Source organism: Fragaria vesca, linkage group LG3, assembly GCF_000184155.1.
Source record: "Fragaria vesca subsp. vesca linkage group LG3, FraVesHawaii_1.0, whole genome shotgun sequence".
Classification (NCBI taxonomy): Eukaryota; Viridiplantae; Streptophyta; class Magnoliopsida; order Rosales; family Rosaceae; genus Fragaria; species Fragaria vesca.
Genome location: NC_020493.1, coordinates 23641914 through 23665481, shown reverse-complemented (window position 1 = coordinate 23665481; position 23568 = coordinate 23641914). Strand labels below are relative to the sequence as shown.

The 23568-nt window shown below is 37.5% G+C and overlaps 4 protein-coding genes across 4 annotated transcripts; 2 read left to right on the top strand and 2 right to left on the bottom strand.

Moving 5' to 3' along the window:
* The first annotated feature begins 675 nt into the window (after positions 1-675).
* LOC101309143 (receptor-like protein 2-like) lies at positions 676-1437 on the top strand. The gene has a single exon (XM_004296124.1). The coding sequence runs from the start codon at positions 676-678 to the stop codon at positions 1435-1437; it is 762 nt and encodes a 253-aa protein (XP_004296172.1).
* Positions 1438-2641: 1204 nt separating this feature from the next.
* Positions 2642-4759, top strand: LOC101308856 (tyrosine-sulfated glycopeptide receptor 1-like). The gene has a single exon (XM_004296123.1). The coding sequence runs from the start codon at positions 2642-2644 to the stop codon at positions 4757-4759; it is 2118 nt and encodes a 705-aa protein (XP_004296171.1).
* Positions 4760-8872: 4113 nt separating this feature from the next.
* LOC101299279 lies at positions 8873-11077 on the bottom strand. The gene is made up of 2 exons (XM_004294931.1): positions 10507-11077; positions 8873-9291 (listed from the first exon to the last, which is right to left on the bottom strand). Exons 1-2 carry the CDS (start codon positions 10999-11001, stop codon positions 9244-9246), a joined length of 543 nt encoding a protein of 180 aa, XP_004294979.1. The 5' UTR covers positions 11002-11077; the 3' UTR covers positions 8873-9243.
* A 1033-nt stretch (positions 11078-12110) lies between these two features.
* LOC101298982 lies at positions 12111-13172 on the bottom strand. The gene is made up of 3 exons (XM_004294930.1): positions 12718-13172; positions 12510-12614; positions 12111-12401 (listed from the first exon to the last, which is right to left on the bottom strand). The coding sequence occupies exons 1-3, from the start codon at positions 13067-13069 to the stop codon at positions 12262-12264; spliced, it is 597 nt and encodes a 198-aa protein (XP_004294978.1). The 5' UTR covers positions 13070-13172; the 3' UTR covers positions 12111-12261.
* Between the last annotated feature and the right edge of the window lie 10396 nt (positions 13173-23568).

The window sequence follows — 23568 nt, the reverse complement described above, 5'->3', positions numbered from 1 at the left end:
CGGCTCACAATTCACGTCCCTCTCTTAGTACCACACGAAATCTTCTCATGTAAAGTCAACTCTGCGCCAACCTCAATCGAGCTCGCATGACTTTGTAGTTGTTCTCATATATCCCAAAGTCTTGGTGTTGGCGAGGGAACCCAATCATGATGTCCTCGCGGAGCAATTCGAGTCCTACTTGATATATCTTCTCGCGAAGCAACACAACCCAAGGAGGACACCCCTAGTTTATGCATGCTTCTACCAAAGACACGTACACACCATGCGGAGGCGTAGTCTCCATGCGAACTGATCCTCTTCTTGTTTCTTCTCGAAGGCGTCTCGTTTCGCGGAACCGAACACAACTCAAGGAGAAGACTCCTTAATTATACATACTTCCTTGTATCACACATCTTCTCATACGTCCAACTCACGTGATATCGTAAGCGAGGCAACCCGCCTTTAAACCCAATATTATTCGGGCTCGCCGGTGTGGACCATGGATTTAACTAATATTCACTTTAGACAATTACTGTCCAGTAAAATATTAATTTGGGTGTAAACAAACTTAGTGGTACAATCCCTTATTGGCTATCAAAGCTAAACAATTTACAGCTCTTGGATCTGAATCACAACAGAATTACTGGCTCCATTCCAAGTTGGCTGGGGACTCTTCCAAGGCTGTATTCTATAAACATGGAATTCAACCAACTTTCCGGAGAATTTCCAGAGTTGTGCACCCTACCAATGTTAGTATCTGAACAAACTGCAGCTCAAGTAGATCGTATTTCTATTGAACTGCCTATCTACTACCGTCCTAGTGTTGATGCAGCACCCTTACAGTACAATCGTATTATTTACGCTCCATTTATATTCCTAGATAACAATAATCTACATGGAAACATACCAGCTGAAATTGGCCAAATGAAGCTTCTCAAAGTGTTGGATCTTAGCAACAACAACCTCTCTGGTGATATCCCCAACCAGATGTCTTACCTAAAGCATGTGGAGGTAATGGATCTCTCCATGAATCATTTGTCTGGAGAGATCCCCACTTCATTCGCTGGTCTGAATTTCTTATCAAGGTTTAATGTCTCATACAATAATCTCCAAGGGCCAATACCATCAAGCACTCAGCTCCAAAGTATCAATGCCTCTGCATTTGAGGGGAATCCGAAACTTTGTGGTGCTCCACTTTTAAATGAGTGCCAGAAAACTAAGGACACTGATTCAAGAAATAAGAACAACCAAGTTGCAGATATGAAGGGTCAAAGATTTCCATGGTTTTATGTTTCTTTTGCACTTGGATTTATCCTAGGATTTTGGGGAGTTTGCTGTCCTTTAGTACTTATCAAGAAGTGGAGGTATGCATACTACCAATTCCTAGGGAATTTACAAGACAAGCTCCATGTGATGATAGCAAAGCGTATAGACATAATGAAGAGAGGAACAATTTAGAAGTTAGATTGTAATCGTATTGTACTTTTCAGTTTGAGTTTTCTTTAGACTCTTGATTATAGGAGAATTTCTAGTATATATTCGGGGTCCTATATTTTTGGTGGCATGAGAAGGTTTTGGTTAATTTGGTCCCCCTTCCCCTTCTTGTATTTAATTTTTTAACTTCATTAATAAATATAGCTAAAATGATAAAAACCTGGATTTCGTCCTCAGTTTAGGGTTTGGGTTCCCTGTTGCTTTAGGCCCCAATCGACTATCACAGAAAAACCAATAGTGTGTAACCTTATTTGAAAAGAAAAAGGTACACACTACGTATTACAAATTACAAATTAAAACACCCTAGAGGATCCAATGATGTAAACAAACATCAGTTCACTGCCAATATCTCATTGCTAAAGAAGAAAAGTAGTAGTTGGTTACAGTATCAATGTTCATTCTGTTTTTGTGTTTGTCCATTCCTATACTTGAAACTTATAACCTGCACTTCAAATAAATAACATCAAACTTAATATGCAAAAGACTTTATTTCAGGAAAGTTGAGAGAATATATGAAAGTTTGAGTGACGACTCCTCAGATTCTATTCTATGGAAACCAAATAAAGAAAGGCTTCTAGTTTGAGTGGCGAGACTGCTAGAAAAGAAAATCAAATCAAGGGTAATAGAAATGATAGACCCAAGTTTCATGTTACTTAACTGTCTCTCTTTATGCTTCTTCAATTTACATTTCTAATAGTTCTATAGTTTTACTCGATTCAATACAAGTGCAAAATGGCTGAGCAATTACAGTAATCATCTGTAGCTCTGCGCTTCACAATATTTCCTAAGAAAAGCATCCGCACTTTACCTCCAGAGGCCTAAAACTCAAAGGAGTTAGATCAGATCTTAGTGATATGTTTCACAATGATAAATCACTAACATGATTTTTCTTTTCTATAGTTGTTAAATCCTTTCTATAGTTGTAAATATTTCCACGCCTTGACTTTGTACTTCTGTGTAAACAACTCAGAACTCAGATGTGAATGCAAAAGGATCATGAGACTGCCTGGCGACATTTATATATGTCGCCTGATGTCAAGAAATGTGTTGACTGATATTATTTAATTCAACTAACGCTTCTCATATATAATTAAGCTGGAAATTCTCTCCAATCTGATAGAATGTGTATATATACGTACCAAAAGTTTGCAGTCTGCATGATCATCCAATGGCTCAATGCTTAATCTTCCTTCTCTTTCTACTCCTCTCCTCCACCCATATTCATGCATGCAGCCAGACAGAACGCACTTCTCTCTTGGCCTTCGCCCTCACTCTCTCTTCCCCTTCCTTGAATTGGACTTCCAGTAATTGTTGTCTTTGGGAAGGCATAACTTGCAACCAAGATGGTTTGGCCACCCATTTGAGCTTACCTTCCAAAGGCCTCAGACTCAAAGATAATATCTCTTCCTTGTCATCTCTGAAAAATCTCACACGTCTAACTTACCTCAATCTCTCTCGCAATTCACTTAACGGTTCACCAGGTCAAATCAGATTTTTCTTGTCATTGAAGCATATTGAGATTCTTGATTTGAGCTATAACCTTCTATCAGAAGAAATACCAAGTTCTACACTATCCGGGAGTATTCAGATGCTGGATTTGTCCAGCAATTCTTTCGATGGTGAGATTCCATCTTCATTCTTCCAACAAGCTTGGAATTTGACTAATTTAAATGTCAGCAATAATAACTTCACAGGATCCATACCATCTTCCATTTGTTTCACTTCTTCTTCATTGATCAAAGTGTTGGATTTTTCTTACAATAAATTCAGTGGCACCATATCTCCCGGACTAGGGGAGTGTTCGAAGCTCAAGGTGTTTCGTGTCTCGGGCATACTTCCAGAAGATATGTATAATGTTACCACTCTTGAACAAATTTCATTACCTCAGAATTCCCTTTACGGAGTCCTCAGTCATGGCATTCTCAACCTCACAAACCTTGCAATCCTTGACCTCCATTTTAATCAATTCAACGGAATGCTCCCTCTCCATTTTGGGAAGCTCTCCAAGTTGAAACTGTTGCTCCTTCATTTCAACAATCTAAGAGGTTCTTTGCCCCCATCTTTGATGAATTGCACGAGCCTTATACAACTAAATTTAGGAGCCAATCACTTCAAAGGGGATTTGTCCATGTATAATTTCTCTAAACTTGGTAGGCCTAGTAAACTGGACCTGTCGAGGAATCAGTTCACAGGTACCTTCCCCACTAGCATATACTCATGCAAGTCCCTCAAAGCAATTCGACTTTCTGCAAATGATATTGAGGGACAAATACAACCTGAAATTCTGTCTTTGAAATCATTGTCCTATCTCTCACTTTCTTTCAACAGATTGACCAATATCACAGGGGAAATCAAGATACTCATGCATTGCGAAAGTCTCACATTCCTTACCTCCGCATCTAGTTTTGAAGAGGAAGAAGTTCCAGCTGTTCTTGGCATGGCTGATTTTGATGGATTCAAAAATCTTCAACTTTTGGATTTGAGTAAGAATGAGATCACCGGTCAAATACCTATATGGTTATCTAAGCTGAAGAATCTAGAGGTCTTGAATCTGAATTCAAATAAATTCACAGGGTCAATTCCAAGTCAGCTTGGAACTCTTCCTAGGCTCTTTCACCTAAACTTGGCAGTCAACCTCATTTCTGGTGACTTGCCAAAGGAACTTTGCAGCCTGCCAATGTTGGTGTCCCAAAACAACACCTTGTCCACTGATGATCTTGAATTGCCTATGTACTTCACAGATGATGGCAAGGTAGATCAACAATACAATTCGTTGTTGTACTTTCAAGCGGCTATAATTCTAAGCAGCAATAGCATGACTGGAAATATGCCGATTGAGATTGGCCAATCACAGCGTCTCATTGTGTTGTACCTGGATAATAATTCCTTCTCCGGCAAGATTCCAGACCAGATACACAACCTGAAACACTTGGAAGCATTGGATCTCTCCATAAATTATTTATCTGGAAATATACCAGCATCATTAAGAAGCCTTACTTTCTTGGCAGAATTTAATGTCTCATACAATAATCTGGAAGGCCTGATACCAACAGGCACTCAGCTCCTAAGCTTCAATGCATCTGCATTCGAGGGGAATTCCAACCTTTGTGGTCTTCCACTTCCAAGTGAGTGCCAACCACTTCCAAATGATGGGACTGATGGAGATGATAACAAGAGTCAGCACCAAGTTCCATGGGTTTTAGTTTCTGCTGTGCCTGGGTTTGTTGTAGGATGTTGGGGAGTTCAGAGGCGGAGCCAGCCCAATCTTGACTGGGCTGGAGCCTAGGTGAGATTTTGAAGCTTGAAAAAATTACTGGTGCTAGCTTGCTGCTGTAAGAGTTGCTGCTGTGTTAAACATCAATCACTGCTGTCCCAATGCACGAAGAAAAGAGTTTAATATGGGATATGATCCAAACAATACATAGCCATGTGAAATTGTAAACTAACTGAATCGATGACAATGGATAGATAGAGAGAGATCAATCTTCTGCCGATCTCAAACAACTGAGAAGAGACGACGGTTTCACCATTTTCAAAACATGATTGAGCAGCCTCTATATATTCAGCAATGCCAGACAATTAATGTGGTATATTCATTGCCTACACAAGAAGATTAACACCATGAGTGCTTGCTGCTGTGTTATCTATTACTAGTCATGTAAAATAAAAAGGAAAAGTAAATGGAAGTTGGTGTTGTTATGTATCATCTTTTGCAATTTAACGTTTGGTTCTTGCGGAACTGCTACTTGCTGGGTTTAGTTATGATCCCATTGATTCTATATTTTAACCAAATTAAATGGCTTCTTTGTCCAACCATCCAAGCAAAGAAGGAAAATATCTGTAGTGTCAGTGTTCTAACTCTAGAACAGCTGTATCATCCAAAACGGATTATCAGCTCACGCTTCAGCAAATATGTTGTCATCTTCCTATAACCTCTCTCCCTTGAATATTGTGTGTTACATTGAAATTTTTTTCGTGTGTTACAATCAATTAGCCCAGGTGAAAATTTCATCCTGGCTCCGCCACTGGGGGAGTTTGTGGTTCTTTAATTTTTATTAAGACGTGGAGATATGCTTATTTTTGATTCCTCGATAATGCATACGATAGAATCTATGTGATGATAGCTGTGGGGCTCAAAAGAATGAAGAGACGGCTTATTGGAAGCTTAGACTGAAATTTTCTATGCAGTATATGTATCATTTTCAATGTTCTATATCCACATTTTGTCTTTACACATTGCTTTTGTTTGCTGCAGGTAATACAAGTACATGATATAAGGTTGGCAAGTGTTTGTCTCAGTCTTCTTCTATGTACAAATTAAAATTATTAATATGAGATTTATGTTCCATACATATTATTAAAGGTACAGAAGACTATAGAATATACAATGCCTCAAAGGATCCAATGATATGAATGAAGAACAGTTCAATTTCAATCTCTCAATTAATCATTTTCTAAAGAAAAGCTAGTAATACAGTGTTGATGATGATTACATCCTTGGTAAGTACACTATTGGTTTCTATGCTTCAGAATTTCTGTATAGATGGGTTGCACATAAAATACACAATCTTCGTCTAATATTACTGTTCGGCATTACAGATTAGTAAGCCTGGGGAATGTGACATATATGCCATTCGTAAAAAACACAAAAAAACAAAAAGAACGCTTCTCTTATATATATGAGAAGAAAAACTCAAACCCAAGGACTATAGAAGCTAGACTACTTAATTATGTAGGTGCTTGCCATGAACCAATCTCACGCAATAAGGACACGGTTATGGACTTCCTGGTCCTGATTCAAGTGTTCTTATGGATCATATTTTGTGTCACCTAGTTTATTTGCAGGGGCTGATTCCATAAAGTAGTATTGAGTATAGACTGTAGACCTGTCTAGAAGACTAGAAGTCTAGATCAGTCATCGAATGGAATGGCTTGATTTAGTATATGAAATAAGAAGACTTCGAATAAATCCATATAGGTGGCTGCCGACCAATAAATCTGTATGCTTCCAATATTGTTGTTGAATTTTCAGGAGGTCCTCGGCATATGTATGTTTTCAGTTAATAAATACTTTACAAGCTAGATAGGCTCTACGTGATCATAACCTGTGCCCTATGATAAGGGATGCTGATAAGGTTCTAAAGTTTGGTGATCTGCTTTTTGGAAGACTTTGAATTCTTTTGTAGACAAAATCATCTAAGAGTTTCTTCAAAAATGTCTCTAGTGGCATGGCTCTCAGTTGACTTTATTTGTTAGGATTATATATATTTCAACATCTTCAGTGAATTATGGAAGCAGATATTCTAAAAATTTGTTAGTGTAAAGCATCCATGATTAAGTTAGTCCTTCTCTCAACCACTTGAAATGTATCATAAACTCTTCTAAATTTTCTGTGCTTGTCTTTGATGTAAATTACATAGATATATGTGATACTACAGCATAGACCTATATGGTGAACAACCCCAACAGTTGAAAGATCATATATACTTATCTGATTTATCATATATATGTATACGGTATATGAAGGCAACAAATTTGTGGTATAATCTTCCAAGGCATCCCAGAAGGGTAACACTTATGCTAAAAAATAACAGCATGCATGAGTCAGAAGCACATTATAAAACCAGTATCGTGTACCTGAGGGAAAAGTTTTCAAGATAATGTCTTCACAGAATTCATCTCTCTCTTGTTAAAAATTTGGTGGAATAGCATTGTCTGAAGAGAACTGACAAGCTATCTGCAAAATGAGTTGAATTCCTTAAGCTTCTTTAGTAATGTAACAAATTTAAGACTCAAAAGCCTACTCGTTACACAACTTATCAAGTTCAATTGATGGAAATAATTTCTGCATGCCTTCAGATTAACACCATACTAGTCTATTTAAGTTGCGTCCTCTGTACTGAGGTTCTACTAGTGAAGTGACTTTGGTGCTTTGGTTAGATCTTATAGTTATAACAAAGGAAACAACAGATTTTGAATCATATCAATGACGGTAGAGTCCCTAATAATAGAGGTTTTTCCCTGATTTATAAATTATTTTGACATCATCAAGATTTTAGCAACCATTCAACATCACCACCAATATACTAGAAGAGTAGAAGATGATATGCACAATCAAAATCTGGACAATGATTATCAAATTTCATGGTTTAATGTCATAGATTCCTACAAAAATATGCAAGATAGCTCTACATGATGATGATAATGATAAGGCTCAGAAGATAGTTGCCATCATGTATCTTACAACATAACAATATGATATAATCAGGCATCCTAAATTTATCGAGCTTGGAGTATCATCACTGATACCTTCGCGATGAGCCTTTACTGATGCAAGTCCCCAACAGCAATTTGACTTGGTGCAAGTGATGTATAGGCACATCGAAATTATCCTAAATAAACTTGTTTTTTCAAAAGAATTCCGATATCATAAGGGCAATGATGATAGTTATGCATTGCGGAAGTCTCATATTCGGACATTCCTATCCTTCGTATCTAGTTTTCTAGCTGGAAGTTTCAACTGGTCTTGGCATGGCCAATTTTGATGAATTCCAAACTCATCTGAACTTCGGATTTGAGTGCCTGCGAACTCACCCGTTAAATTTCTAGATGGTTACCTAAGCGCAAGAAGCTAAAGGTGAATCTGAATTCCAATAGACCAAAATCACCAAATCCCAGTGAGCTTGGAACTCCTCCTAGTAACTTGGCACTCGACCTCATTGCTGACAGCAAGATCAAATTCCATGGTTTTATGTGTCTTGCACTATTCTGGGGAGTGCTTTGGTTTTTCAAAAAAAATATGCAGAGATGCATAAATTTCAATCCTTCGAAAGTGCAAGAGCTCTACTCAGTGATTATAGCAGTGCGTATGACCAGGATGATGATCAGGAAAGCTTAACTACGTTTTCACTTTTCCATATTTAATTACAGCTACATGCATGAAGTAATAAAACGATCGAAACCAACAATCACCGCCGCATCAAACTAACATCAAAATGCACAGATTTGAATCTAAGAAGATATTGAGACTGATCAGTATTACCTGAGGGAAAGAACAGATCAATCCGAAGCTTTGGTTGAACCTTGAACTATCGAAGTCGATCATTCTCACCTCCCAAGTCATCAAGCTCCCGTACATCGACTTCCAAAGTTGTTCCAACAATCTAGGCTGCATCCTGAAATGGCCAAAAGTATTTACATGTTCTTTCTAGGGTTTTAAAGAATGTGTCAATCGACGGAAATGGATTTCTGTATAATGTCGTTTTAAAGTCGCTTGCTTTGCACTGTTGTATCTGTTGCCACTTATGGGATGTTAAATTGTTGATGGCTTGATGAAACATAACTAGCATCCAAACGACTGCGTTTACTTATACTTGCAGATAACTAGGTAAGGTCCAGAAAAAGAAGGAAAACCTTTTGGCTTCGATTCATCAACTCGTCTACAACATCATGATGTTAGCAGCGATTCAACTTCAACATCAAAGTACCTTTAACAGTTTCAGCTTACAGCCTTGATGGGGCATTGATGTGTACATGCAACATTTAAACTAATATACAAGATTCCTTCATATATAGTACTGTCGATACAAACTACACAGTTGTAACCAGTAACACTAGTAACAATACCCATGTGGGAAAATAACTATGGAACATGTCCAGTAGGGTACATTCCGTTCGATTTTTCTACAACCAAACCACTGCTTGTAAGTCTAGGCTTCTGATTCTTAAAGTGTCGAGTAGGACTTTGTCGGTTTCACTTGATGGTGTCAGCTACTCAGTAAGTAGCATCTTTATCTCTTCTTCCAGTGGAGACGGAAGCTGCAAATCATAACAGAGAGAAAACAAGTTATGTATCAGTAGGGAGAAATTCAACAAAGCATGCAATTTAAAGGCATTATAGAGAAATTCAATAACATTCTAACTAAATCTCATGTAATGCAAATACTCGGCGTATCAGTAGAACATTCTGAATGATAAACAGTTAGAAAACCAGAAGTTTTAGCAAACCCTATAAATGTCTAATTGTTACAAGATCATTATAGAGGGTAAGCAAAAGATATGCCTCATAGACCATGCACCTATAACCACAGGAAGAGAAGTTAAACTAAAAGGTAAAATATCCTGCAAGCAAGTTACTATTTGAAGAAAATGTGAAGGAATTGCATTCAAAATAAAATGCAGCATGTACTTAAACAAGAGAGGGTATGATATAAGTGGTTGCCCCTTGTATTTTGGAAAAAGACAAAGTTGATGATGATGATGATGTAATGATAACCAAAATAACTAGAGTAGGCAAAAACTCAGACATAGGGGATGAGGAGTTAGACACTATATCTATGAAAACTTCAGTAATCATTCAATTTGTAATATAATTGCAATAATGCACCAGTGGATAACCTTCTATCTACACAGTCTATCAAAGCAAGCAAAGTTTGGTCACTCATAATAATGGCAAGGTGAAATGGCTTTCTAATAAATCTTTGCCTCGCGTATGAAGACACCATATTCAACACCTAGTTTTCATCTCTTGAAAGGTTCCCAAAAGAGAAAAATGCCTCATCGATCAGCTATGCCCTACAGTTTCCTCAATATAACAACTGGCTAAGCTAGTCTATCAACGTAACTAGAAAAAGATAAAACTAGATCAACAAATTCATTCATTTCCGTATGAATGAAGAGTTTTGCATCGAAAATAGACGCTCTCATATTCCAGTAATTCCACCGAGTTCAACCATTTTTCCAAACCGAACATAGCTCAATTCCACATACAACAATGCCTAAACCCCCTCAATTCAGTGTATAAACTACATAAAAAGCGCAGACCACATCCACTATGTCCAAAAACATCAGCATTTACACACACAAAGAAAACTTTGACTCATTTTCACTACTTCTAACATCAACAAAACAACAATGCAGAACCACATTGAATCGAAAACGCATATAAACAAGCTCACACAACCATCACAACAAAAACATAAAAAGATCCAAACTTTAACCATCAAAATACCAAAAAGCCTCAGACTTGACTACCTGAATGACCCGTTTCAACGACCCGAGACAAGAACCCGAACCCGAACCCGAAAGCCCATCTCGGCAAGAATGAACACTCTGGAACTGATCAACATCGAGCTTCTTGTTGATGATCCCAACCGTGAAATAGATGCTATCGGACGGCGGCAAATCGACCCGGATCTCATCGACGTCGAACCAAAAGAAAAGTCTTTGGACCTGAATGCCCTTGAGATCCGTGATCGCGCCGTAGCTGAGTTTTCCGGTGATCTTGGTCTCGTAGTAGACCAAGTACTCGAACTGGATGTAGCAGGGCTTGTCCAAAACGACGACGAATCGGCCGTCGTCGGATAAAGTGTAGTTGGAGACGGAGGCGGGGAGGAGACCGCTGGGGAGGCCGTACTTGGGGAGGAGCTCGAAGACGGTGGAGTCGGAAAGGGAGAGTCTTGGGGCGGCGGAGAGGAGGAGGAGGAGGAGGAGGATTGGGATTAGACCCGGTTTTGGAAATGGAGCCATGTTCGGGTCGGGTTTTGAGAGAGAGTTTGAAGGAGAAAGGTAGAGTCTTTTTTTGGGTTTGGAAATTGCTGGTTTTGGTGGGTTTTATACTTCAAGTAAGTCTTTGACTCTTGTTTTTATCTTTGAGAGTTTTGACTCATATCTGATCTGAAATGTGTAATCTTGTGCAGTTTTGTAAGGTTTGGTTGAGACTTTGTGGTGAAGTCTAGGTTGGTAGAAGTGTAGACAATGGAGTCAGCTACCACCTATATAGGTGCTTCATGCTTGTGGTTTTAAGCAAGGAAAAAAATGGAGTTAAAATAACGGTTTCTTATGGCATGTGTAGATAAGATAAGGTATGCTTTGAATCTTATATAAAGAAATAACGGATTGATGAGTTTTAATTAGTGATCAGTTTCATGATGACTGAGAGTTTATATGTGTTTTTGAATATGTACTTGTTTGAATAACGACTTCACCCACTTATGTACAATAGATGAGTTGTAATTATTGTACCAATAATGTCACGAGAATTCATGAATTTTAAGTTGATGAAAATCTAACTTTAACGGCAACAAATAAAGTCAAATTAACTAATTTTTTGTTTCTTAAAAGTTTAGGTGAGAGCATGGTTACGTTGCACCACCATCGCAAGGGCAAAGTTGTAACCTCAACCCTGAAGGACTGACAGTGGACACGTACTTATCACACCAACCTCCAGGTATGGATTAATTTTCACAGGATAATTTACAGATCGCGAACCAACAAGACCTGTTGGTAGCGGGAATCGAACTTAGATGTAGTCTCCACCACAGACCCGCTCTTTCCAACTGAGCCAAACCTCATTGGCCAAATTAACCAATCTTTTGGGAGTTTGGGATTGGCCTCCTCTTTTAATTAAGAAAACATAGAGCACAAGAAGAAGATGGAATGAGCGAGAAGAAATATATATAACTGCTAAAACCTATAAAAAAATTAAAAAAACTGCTAAAACCATTTTTCTTTTTCTTTTTTTTGTTTGGAATAAAATTGACCCCATTTTAGTTGCTAGTATTTTGTCCACATTTTGTTATGCAATTGGATACAAGTCATATAACTCATATAAGAGGTTTCTGATCAATGCGCTCATTAGACAATTCCAACTGATCCAATCCGTACACAAACATATCTCTGATAACTTGATAATATCCAATACAATTGGAGAAATAATAAAGTAGAAATGAATGACATACAACTACGTACTATAATTAAAACAGACCAGCGAAATCACATATATCAAACTTAGAACACAAGTTGAGAAATATAAAAGCACATTGGGGTCACAAAAAGCATCTCTATTCCCAGCAATCCTTTTCCCAGCAGCAATCCTTTTCCCAGGCTCCCACCATCACTCGTATCTTGAGCAACTGTTGTAGAGTTCCCTGTAATAGAAAACCAATAACCAGAATAATTAGACAACTAGAAACAAAAAAGAATCATACTGATGAACACAAATAGATTGTGGGAGACGAAGTGATTAGATTTGTTACCACTGCTGGTAATAGAGGCACTAGTACTGTTAACAGCTTTAGTCTTCTCTGCATATCCCAAGAACATCTTACCGTCTGCCGATTTTGGATCCAAATGCAAGAGATCTAATAATCCATGACCAACGACATAGATCAATATAAGTTTAAACTGATCCAATATTTATATATGCATGTAACACAGTATATATAGAAATATAGAATTACTTACCAACACAGCTAGTTATGTTAACAGGTACATGGCAGGCACCAGGGAGGTTCAAAGCAAGAGTGGCATTGATGGTGAGGCCGAGCTTAGGATCGTCGTGGTCCTTAATCAGAACACAGAGGCATTTGTGGCTCTTTGCATCCACCTGTTTCAGGCCAGTGCAGCAGTCTATTGTGGGAGTTTTGGCATCTTTGTCACCCCCAACATAAGAAAGACACGGAGCAAGCCCTATCAGCTGGTCTGCACATTGTGCCCTATCTTGGTCTATATCTGAGCTTCCAAAACCAGCTAGCATCATCACCACCACAAATATGCATGAGATGCCCACACTCAACTTCTCTGAGTTAATCATCATTGCAACAATAATGCAGAGAAAGAACAGTACTGGAGCTCTAGATGGGGTTAGAGAGAATGTTGATGGTATTTGTGCAAGTTTTTGGTTTTTATGTATGGTTTTTTCAGCTACCCTTTTGGCATGGGGGATGAGACACTTTGAATAGAAAAGTGGTTGGATGGTGGCAATTATTAATATGCAATGCATCTATGAGGCTTATTCTCATGTGATTGTTTTGTCCTCAAATGAGACTAGGTAGCCCTCGCGCAGAAGGCACAAACATTTTTACATCTAAAACTAGGAGTGAACATGGACTACTGATCAATCATTCCAAGAACTATCAACTATGATACCCTACCACTTCCGCAACTTTAAATGACCTGATCGAGTTGGCATTTCAACTACTCAATCACTCTTGATCAATTACCCAAAACTTAAAAGGACTTTTCCGAGTGAACTCAGTGATCGAAGAGACACGTACTGGTACCGTGACTTCTTATTGTAGGTCAATGAGAACAAGAAATGTAGATATGCAGGATTTGGAGTACATGATGTTTGCATAACCAATATAGACTTCTTAAACTGTCAAAAGAATAAGTCGGTTTTGTATATTTACAGATCCGGAGGAGCCTTAGCCTTATACGTACGTATTAGGAGGATTATGGTATTCTGATCATAGTATATATCAGAATTGTTAATGATAGCAAATACTATAGGAATAGTATTACTTACAGTTTAAGGCCAGTTGGAATCTTTCAGTTGACACTTGACAGATAGAAGAATGAGTTGCTTCATTGTCCTTTATCTGTGTGCGAATCTGTGATAGTTTTTCTTGCTAGGAATTCAGGACCAGAAAACACAACAAGACAATCCTTGGATAGTTATAAATTATGGTTTCACTCAAAAATCATTATCTTCAACTACATAGTTTTGGCAACTCGTGATAAGCTGGGATTAGATTTCTGGGGACAGCCCGTGATCATTTTTATGCATATCCGTGATTAGATAACACTTTATAAGTATTTACATGAGTGCAAGAGTACAAGAGGAACCAGGAGACAGAATTAGCATCATGTTATCACTATTATTCTCTGGACTATAGAGGCAGACAAAGTTATATATCTTTCAAATCGATAATTTGGACTTGTTCTACTATTTACCACTTTGTTTCCAAATTCATGCTCACGACTCACGAGTAGACGCATGCATGACCTTACCACTCAAAGAAGATTTTTTTGTTGTTGTTGTTGTTGGTGGTGGTGGTGGTGAAAGAAGAACAACTAGCGAGAATGAAAAATTAAGAAGCTAGCCCCATGTAGTCTTTATGCCATTACAATTGCAGTTAATTAATGGAAAATGATTCTTGGTCTTAATAAGGCCTAAGATTTTTTTTTTTTTTTTTTTAAAAAACGTTTATTAATAACTCACACACCCTACATATGTCCGTGAGGTTTGAACCCGTGACCTCAAATTTGTTAGTTAAACACCTTAATAAGGCCTAAGATTTGTGGTCTTAATCTTAGGTGGTATGTTATGTCACCTAGACACATCACCAATTAAAAATATTATGTCATATCATTTTTAAGCAAAAAACAATCTTATCATTCCAAATCCAATTACTCTACATTATTTATCTTTTTATTAAGAGAAAAAAATTTGGTTTTTTTTGTCTTTCTTTTATATTTTAAAAATATATAATTTCTAGCATTTTCTTTCTCCTTTCATTTCCATCACTATCATGCTTAGATTGAACACTAAAATACAATGTGAAAATACATATAAATTTGAGAATATACTTGTTAAATACACGAATTCTTATGAAATATATATATATAGACACACATACATATATATAATTGGTCCAAGAAAAACAATTTCTTACGGAAGAAAAATTTACATATATATAATTCATCCAAAATAAAGTTTATATATATATATGTAATCATCCAAAAGAAGTTCGATAGGGATTTTTCTGTTTTTTATTTTATTTTTAAAATTTGATATAGAATATGGCATATAGATATCATAATTTAATTTATTGTGCAAAAATAAAATATTGAAATTGATAAGTTAAAAGTCTAGAACTAAATTTCGATTTACAAAGATAGAAGGAAATTTTAATAAATTTACGAAATTAATTTATGGTATAAAAGCTTAATTTGGTATAATTATTAACTTGGTCATTATTAATAAATTAATTAAATTTGGTATATACGCATCCATATTAAAATGGTCAGAAAATATTCCATATTAGTATGTAGCATCTATTAATTGTTAGGGTTAATACTGTATTTTTATCTAAGAATGAAATGTCATGATTTAATAAATTGATTATGTGTCTATGTGACATGGCATGCCACATAGGATTAAGACCATAAATCTTAGGTCTTATTAAGGCCCTCTAGCATTACCCTTAATTAATAAGAGGCAACTCATTTGCATAAAACTAATATATGGAGATCGAACCTACATACTAGCTAGTTAGGTTGATTCTAGTTTTGGGTCTATATATATATGCTAGGTAAATGGACCATTTGGATCTTTCTTTTATTTGAAAAATATCGCTTAGATATGAGCCATTTGAAATCCCACATTAGAAACATGAAAGAGTCATCCTTGGGTTATAAGGAATGATACCACACACATTAACGCCGAGACCTTTTGTAGGAAAACTCCACACCCGTTTCTCCACCGGGTGACTAAAATGGGGAGAGTATCGGCATTATTGGACCCGTGTGTGTGGGACCTGTAGGGCCCGTCGGCCGCTTCCTCATAACATCTTTATCAATAGGGTTGCTGTAAATAGGGATCAGATTACAATTAATGGTTTTCAATCAACCTATGGTAGGTAAGTGGATCTATCACTAGCTAGATCCTTCTTTAGCTTAAATGAATTTAAGATGATCGATGTAGCTAGGCTTTGGTAATGCTAGTAAGTTACAGAGAAGAGCAAATCCTTCTTTTGCTATGGTATCACTGGCCGGATCCTTCTTTTGCAAATAGATCAGAAGTAAAGTTTGGCGCAAAACACCAAACGGAGGAGAACACAGATCGAAGAGAATAAGGTGTGCCCTGTGGTGCAAACCACCTCATGAATATTCATGAAACCAGTGTCAGAGTGTGACCCTTGTAATAAATCAGATCACTTCTCGATCGTTAAAAATTTGAAATGATCAACTTGTTATTTCATGCGCACATACCTTTCGATCGGGTTGTGCATGTAAATGCTGTTCACGTACATACGATATAAATGGAAACCTAACCCTGATCCAAATAACTGATCGAGGACTCTTGCATGCCAGCCATTTGTGTACGTATAAATATTGATGCATTATATATGTACACACACACACGTTTAAATTTTAACTACTAGTCCTGACTAAAATTTGGGTTAGATATACTGAGTTGAGCGCTGTATATATGAGATCAGGATGATGCACATAATTCTCTATATATGTATTTATGAGCATGGACCTCCCATACCTGCAAGTCTGCAGCTCAATCAATCGATGAACTTATTATTGTGAGCCACGTTCCCAGCCAGGCCAACGAATTTGAGGTCTTTAATGCATGCAAATCGATCGGTAGCTTCTAATCCGAAATGAGTGCATGATTATCTGCCACGAGGTTTACATATATATGATTCATGATTGGTTTGGTTCCATTAATTCATGCATGCACTGTCGATCTGTGTATAAGATAGTAGATCGAATTATGCACGCAAATACAGTAATACACTACCAAATATATATTGAAGGGTCGGAAAGATCTTGGTGTGTGTGTATATATATATATATGTTCAGGCTAACACTGATCACACTGATCGATGTGAAACACGAGAATGAACATATCAATGTTGTATGTATAAAGCTAACATCTCTCTGGGATGCCTAACCATGTCATGTCTTGCAGTACTGACCCTAGGCAGTCCTGTGTAACAAATGTCTTAAAAGCTTGACGAAGGAAATTGACAAGCAGGAAAGAAACTTCATGTGGGGTTCTGATCTAAGACAAGCTTCTAAAATAATTATTGATAAAAAAAATTTGGTGGGTGCAGGTTGTTATGAAAAATATCTCAGGAATGGCTATTTTTTAAGACATCTAATGTTTTAGTTTAGAGGCATAAAAAAATTGAGCAAAATTATTTTCTCTCAATAAGTAAGAAACCCTTAGCAATGTGTTATTTCCGTCTTGTTCAAGTTAGTATGGAGTGGTGTGTATTTCTTTTTCGAGTAAGTATTTGTAATCATAATTATGAGTAGCAAAATATATAGCTTTTAGTTGTTTACCCAAGAGTAGGCTCTGGGTTTTAGTTTGTATTTATGTTTAAATAAATAAATTTTACTTTATGCCCAGTATCCCGTCACAAAAAATATTTTGTCAATCTATTATTTTTCTGCATGTTTACAGTTGCACTTCTGCATTTTAATTGAAACAATTCCTGTTAAGACAATTGTGATTCCGCTAACTCAGTAACCATGTCGACTATAGGTCTTTAGATGAAATTTTAGCACGTTGAAGGCTAGTTCTTTCTACAAATGTTTTAGTTAGGTGGTAGTAAATAACTCACCTGCATGGTAAAGAACGTGCAACCGTTTGCAACAGGTATTATGCATCCCACTTTTTATAAAGTCATCAAAAGGTATTCATCATGCATAGCCTGCATAGCCTTTTTCTTTTTCAAAAGAGAGTGGAAAAGGAGGACCCAATAATAGCCTTACACTTCATTCGTCTACACTTTTGCTAAAACGCGGACGTGCGCCTTTAAACGGGGCTGATCATGAAAGGTTTGAGATGGGTAGTTAGTGATGGTAAGTCAATATATTTTTAGAATTTCGATCAATTGGGTTTTTGATTACCCTCTAATTGAGCTTATACCTAACCATATTAGAAACACGTACTATTATTCTTGATGAAATGGTCAGTGACTACATAGGTGGCATGGAAATATTTGGAATGTTGACAAGCTTAGCCACCATCTTGATGAAAATATTATCCAAGAAATATTGGGAATCCCTATTCCTTGCACACCATCTGCATATAGACCTGTAAATGGACCGGATCTTGATCCAGACCCGCTCCGGATCTGTGGTTTTTAAACGGGTTTGGATCGAAAATTAGACCCGTTGATCCGTTAAGGACCTGAATCCGTTAACCCGTTTATTAAACGGATCAGATACGGATCGAGGTTGATCCGATCCGTTAAAGACCCGAATCCGTTTTAAAATAATTAAATAATATTTTTATACATATAATATTATTGATAAATATTAAATAATATAATAATTATTTAGATAACCTAAACGTCTAAATTGCGTCTAAAGTATGGTTATTTGATGAAGTTGAAGGTTACTGATGCCTATGTTCTTTTTATGCACTTTACTAAATACATTGGAGGTTTAGTATTTTGAATATATTAGTTTATTATTTAGGAGTATTTTGGTCATGTAATTCAACTTTTGATGTAAACTTTTATTTTGTTATAATATTTCTTTAGTGTTTTATGAAAATTTATGATAAAATTAAGAAATTATTATTTAAAATTTGAAAATATCTATAGTTATAAACGGATTGGATTAACGGGTCGGTTATCCGTTAACCCGTCGGATCCGGATTTGGATCTAGCTATCAAAGATCCGGTGGGTAACGGGTCGGATCCGGATCCAAAATTTCTATTACGGATCTGGATCCGAATCTAGGTAGATCCTGCTCCAAATCCGGTCCATTTATAGGTCTATCTGCATATGAGTGCATTTGGGATCCTGCACAACATGGAAAGTTTACCACGATTGTCAGAAACACAAGCAAATTGATCTAATCAAAAAGCTTTGGACCTTGAACCTCCAACCAAAAATTAAATTTTTTGCTTGGCACCTACTTAGAGGAAGACTAAAGACTAGAGATAGATTATCTCGGTTTGGTATAGTGCAAGAAAATTCTTGTGCCTTATGCAACGAAGATAATTAAACTATTGATCATCTTTTTGGATCTTGCAGGTTTGTCAACGAAATTTGGAATGCTGCAAGCATGAACCCACCTGTAAATTGGAATGAAGGATTCTTTAAAGTTTTACACAAATGGTTTATTGTAAGCCCCTTCGATCAAAATTTGTCTGAAAAGTTTATTGTGATATGTTGGCAGGTATGGAAGACCAGGAACGAAACCATCTTCAGGGGGAAACCTTTTAATGCTAAATCAACCTTGGCTGCAGCCTGCCACACCCCCTAAATGAAACTACACCTAGTCCAAGGAGGAATAGTCATGATATATACAAATGAGAATGAACACATGATCAGGTGGTATCCACCCCCTTATGATAGGGCCAAAATTAATTTTGATGAGTCTGTTTGAAGCAATTCAGCAACAGGTGGGTTCATTATCAGAAACTCTCTTGGAAAAGCCCTTGCTTCAACAGCTTTCAACGGTGGATCAACCACTGTTCATGCATGTAGCGGAAGCTCTCGCTCTTCGTAATAGCCACATTGAAGCAAAAAGGAGAGGCTTCACTAAGGTGGAGATAGAAGGTGACTCCAAGCTTGTGTTAGATGTCGTTAATGGTCACATTACACCCCCTTGGAGAATTCGCAAGCTTTGTCAAGATATCAAGACTCTTCGAAGCTCCTTTGAGTTTGTTAGTTTCAAACATGTGTTTAGATAGGCAAACTTTGTGGCAAATGCCTTTGCCAACCTTGATCATATGTTAGAGAACCATTGTGTCTAGGAGGAGTGTGTTCCCCCATATGCGGCGCTAGCTTAACCTTTGATTATGTAAACTCCGGATGCATTAGTGCCACCTCTATTTAGTAATTTATTTATTTTTCTTATAAAAAAATTTGAATGTTGTATGTTACTGCAACTAGCTTTAGCTAGGAAATGGATAGCGAACTATGGATATAATTGGTAGTGCAATTCCAGCTGCACAACATATTAAATAAGGGTGTTTCTAAATATATCTAACAAACTTCTAAGTGTACCTATCATTTTAATTTTTGTCACATTTTTTCCTGTTTTGTCACATTTTTTCTGTTTTGCCCCTGTATCTATTTACACCCATCACAATCTTCAATCAAACCCAGCACCTCTCACTGTATCTCTCTCTCTCTCTCTCTCTCCCATTATCAAAATTTCATTTCATGAACAATAGAATGATCATAGCAAACAATTTATTGAAGAAGGATCAATTTGAGCAAAAATTCACAAACATAAGAAGTGGAAGGAATATTGTGAGATTAATATTTATTGAATTTCGCAACCCAGCGTCACCCATAATTCTTAGTATGAAGCTTTATCAAAGCTGGGTTCATTGCGTTGCTTTTATCATGAATATAGTTTCTCCTTAATTGAATTATCTATCAAAGGTTTTGTTGAGATTAATATTTTCTGTTACTTTATGTGCTAAGCAAGAGCTGATGCTTCCTGGTTTGATTATTGTAAATGCCTTAGAATTCTAAATGAAAGAATCCAATTAATCCAAACCCATTTAATAAATGGCATTTATATACTGCAGTAAGAAAGAAGATCACAGTGTTAGTAACAATGGTTCTTGAAAGAACCTCAAGTGCTGCCTGCTGGGTAATGGAAGAGAGAGAACAAGTTGCTTCGCTTGGTAACGGAAGAACGCTGCTGGGTGTAGGTAGGGGCAAGACTGGTACTAAGTGACAATTTTTTAATTGCTACACTTAGAAATTTGCTGGGTATATTTAACAACACCCTCAAATAACTGTTTTATAAGATATCTCTCTCGCTCTCATTGCTTGTATAATCAACTTCGATCCGCTCTAGCTAGTTTGCAATTTATTACATTTCGAGTAATTAGTAACATAGGATTGTTGGCCTTAATGAGACCTAATATTTATGGTTTCAATCGTATATGACGTGTTATAACCAACACTCATCACTTGAATTGATTCACCAAATCATACCATGTATTTCTTGACACTTATTATGATAACGATAAGCTACCTAGGGAGAAGTGAGGGTACGGTGATGAGGATGAAAATGGAAAACATGTATAACACCGGTGAAGGCTAGGAAGTTGAGAGATAGGCCGTCTCGTACAATTAGTAGATGTTCTAGGATATTCTCTATGTGTGCCTTGGTCTTATGCCAATAGGATATGTAGTTAGACTAGATCTATGTATTCATATCCTTACCATATTGGTATTGTGTAATTCCTTATATAAAGGGCTCCTATCAATGAATAAGATGATGACTCTCTTGCTATCTCTTTGTCTCTACACTTTATCCTTTATCACGTTATCATGCACTTTGTTCTAACCCTAGAGCCAATAGCCTACCATTTGTTTTTCAAACCCTAAAATCGGGCAGCCTTGTTTTTTCCGATTTCCGACCAAAATTTCAACTGCCCTCCGTCAGAATTTTATATCCCCAGAAAGCTCTCTCCGTCCCGGATCCAACGCTGCCGGCCTCACTCTGAGAACCGGCCGGAAAGTCTCCGAACCGGCCACCGGAAAATTCCAGACCGCCGCCGCTACCGACCACCGGTTCACGACCTTTCCTTGCTCCGATCAACCTGAATTTTTGACAGCAGCTTCCTCATCCAGAGCTGCTGCTGCTTATGTCAAATTTTCAGCTCTAAATTCGAAGTATAAGTAGGCGAAATTGTTTCTCCTCTCGGCAACCTCTAGAAACCAAAGATTTCAAGATTGCTCGTCTTCCAAGGAAACCAGAAAAGTATGTTTTGAAACCTTAAACTTTTCCAAGTTCAATAACTCGGGGAGGATAAAATCCTTTCCTCCCTTCTCCATCTCCATTCTATGCTTGGGATTTTGTGTGTGCAGGTACCAAAAATCCCGGAATTTTATTCGCGGGTCAAGAGTGTGTTTGATCACTCTTGTTTCCTTGTCCGGGTTGTGTATGATCAACCCCGACCTTTCACCGGATTGTGTTTGATCAATCCGAGGCCTTTTTTCGAATTGTGTTTGATCAATTCGCGGCTTTTCCGTATTGTGTATGATCAATCCGAAGGACAAACCATTAAAAGCATCGTTTGTGACCTCTATCAAGTCTCATAACAGCTTGGTTTTGTATGCAAGAGCAATGTAACATTCTGCTCCTTTAAGTTTTGACGTACTAGATGCCTAAAGCAGATCTTCGCTTGGTATCTGTGGAACCTTTCATTGGAAAGGATTAAACCACATGTTTTGACCCCCAGGCTAACAAGCCTAGATGCCGAGATGCCACATCGACAAAAGCCTTCAATGGCAATCTGTGCAAAAAGTAATGACCACAAAGTACTGTGGAATGCACTCATGGAGCGTTTCTCGAAACGTTCATATAACTCTTCTTGTTGAGTTATTAGACAAGTGGATTGCTTACCACCTTAATTGACTACATATTGTCGATGATCTTTTATGGCATCATGATCCATAATCTTTAGCGGATTCGATCATCATCAAGTTCTCTAGGTCCTCCAAGTTGGTGTGGAATTACCAACGAGACTTGATTTTGATCATACAAACAGGAATTGTATATACGCTAATGTGATAAACTTATTTGGGATTATCCCCTAATGTGGGGACAACAATATGGGTCATGGCAACGGCAGAAAATGTCGTGCCGATGTCTAGAAAAGAGGGGGAGGTGTTGCCGGCTCTAATAGCGACACTCCCGATCTAGACACCATTTTGTCAAAACTACTAACGTCAGCTCATGACATTAATGCAACCGTTGTGGATCTTCAGATCACTGGTTCAAGATTGTCAAGCTCCTTTAAATTGTGAATGCATACAAAAATGTATGGAAAATCAATATGAGGACAAGAACGTCATCCTCATGATCGCGAATTTCAAAGATTCGGATCCTGCTCTAGCTACCCATGACTTTGATGTCATCGGCTAGACATTGATTTTCGTTCCAAGTTATATGTACTAAGGCGTTGTATCGACGTCCTTTGTCTATTTGAGACCTCGATGTACTCACATTAGCAATAATGAATGCCTTCAGAATTTTTTTGAAGTGAAACTATTCTCCTCTTATGGTTCATATTGATTTACAATCAAGATGTACACTTACAACGTCCTTAGAAACATGGCATATTGTGCCGATTTTGGTCCCTTCCTTTGAAGGTGACTCATGGCACTGCATCCTCAAGGAGGATCGCCCACGTGTTTCCGGTTAAATCTTCTACCCTATAGCGGATTTTTCATCATCAATTGTTCAACTAGGCTCATCCAAGCTCAGTGTGATGTCTTAGAATTGTCCGAAATTAAGGAGATAGTGGTTTTAAGTGTGCCTCGCACTACCGACCCTCCACGGACATGCCTGGTCCTACTGACTTGGAGTTACCGAAAGCTTTTGATTTTGGATCCCCCTACGCTATTAAACCAATTGCCGTCTTGCAAAAGACGTTGAAGACTTATCAAAGCTGGAAAATTATCATCATGATCGGATCCTCTAAGTCCTCTGAGTTAGTTTATGTTCATGTCAGGGAGCTTTTGCTAACTAGTCATGGAGTTTACGACCTTAGAACGACCGAAAGACTTGGTTTTGATCATACG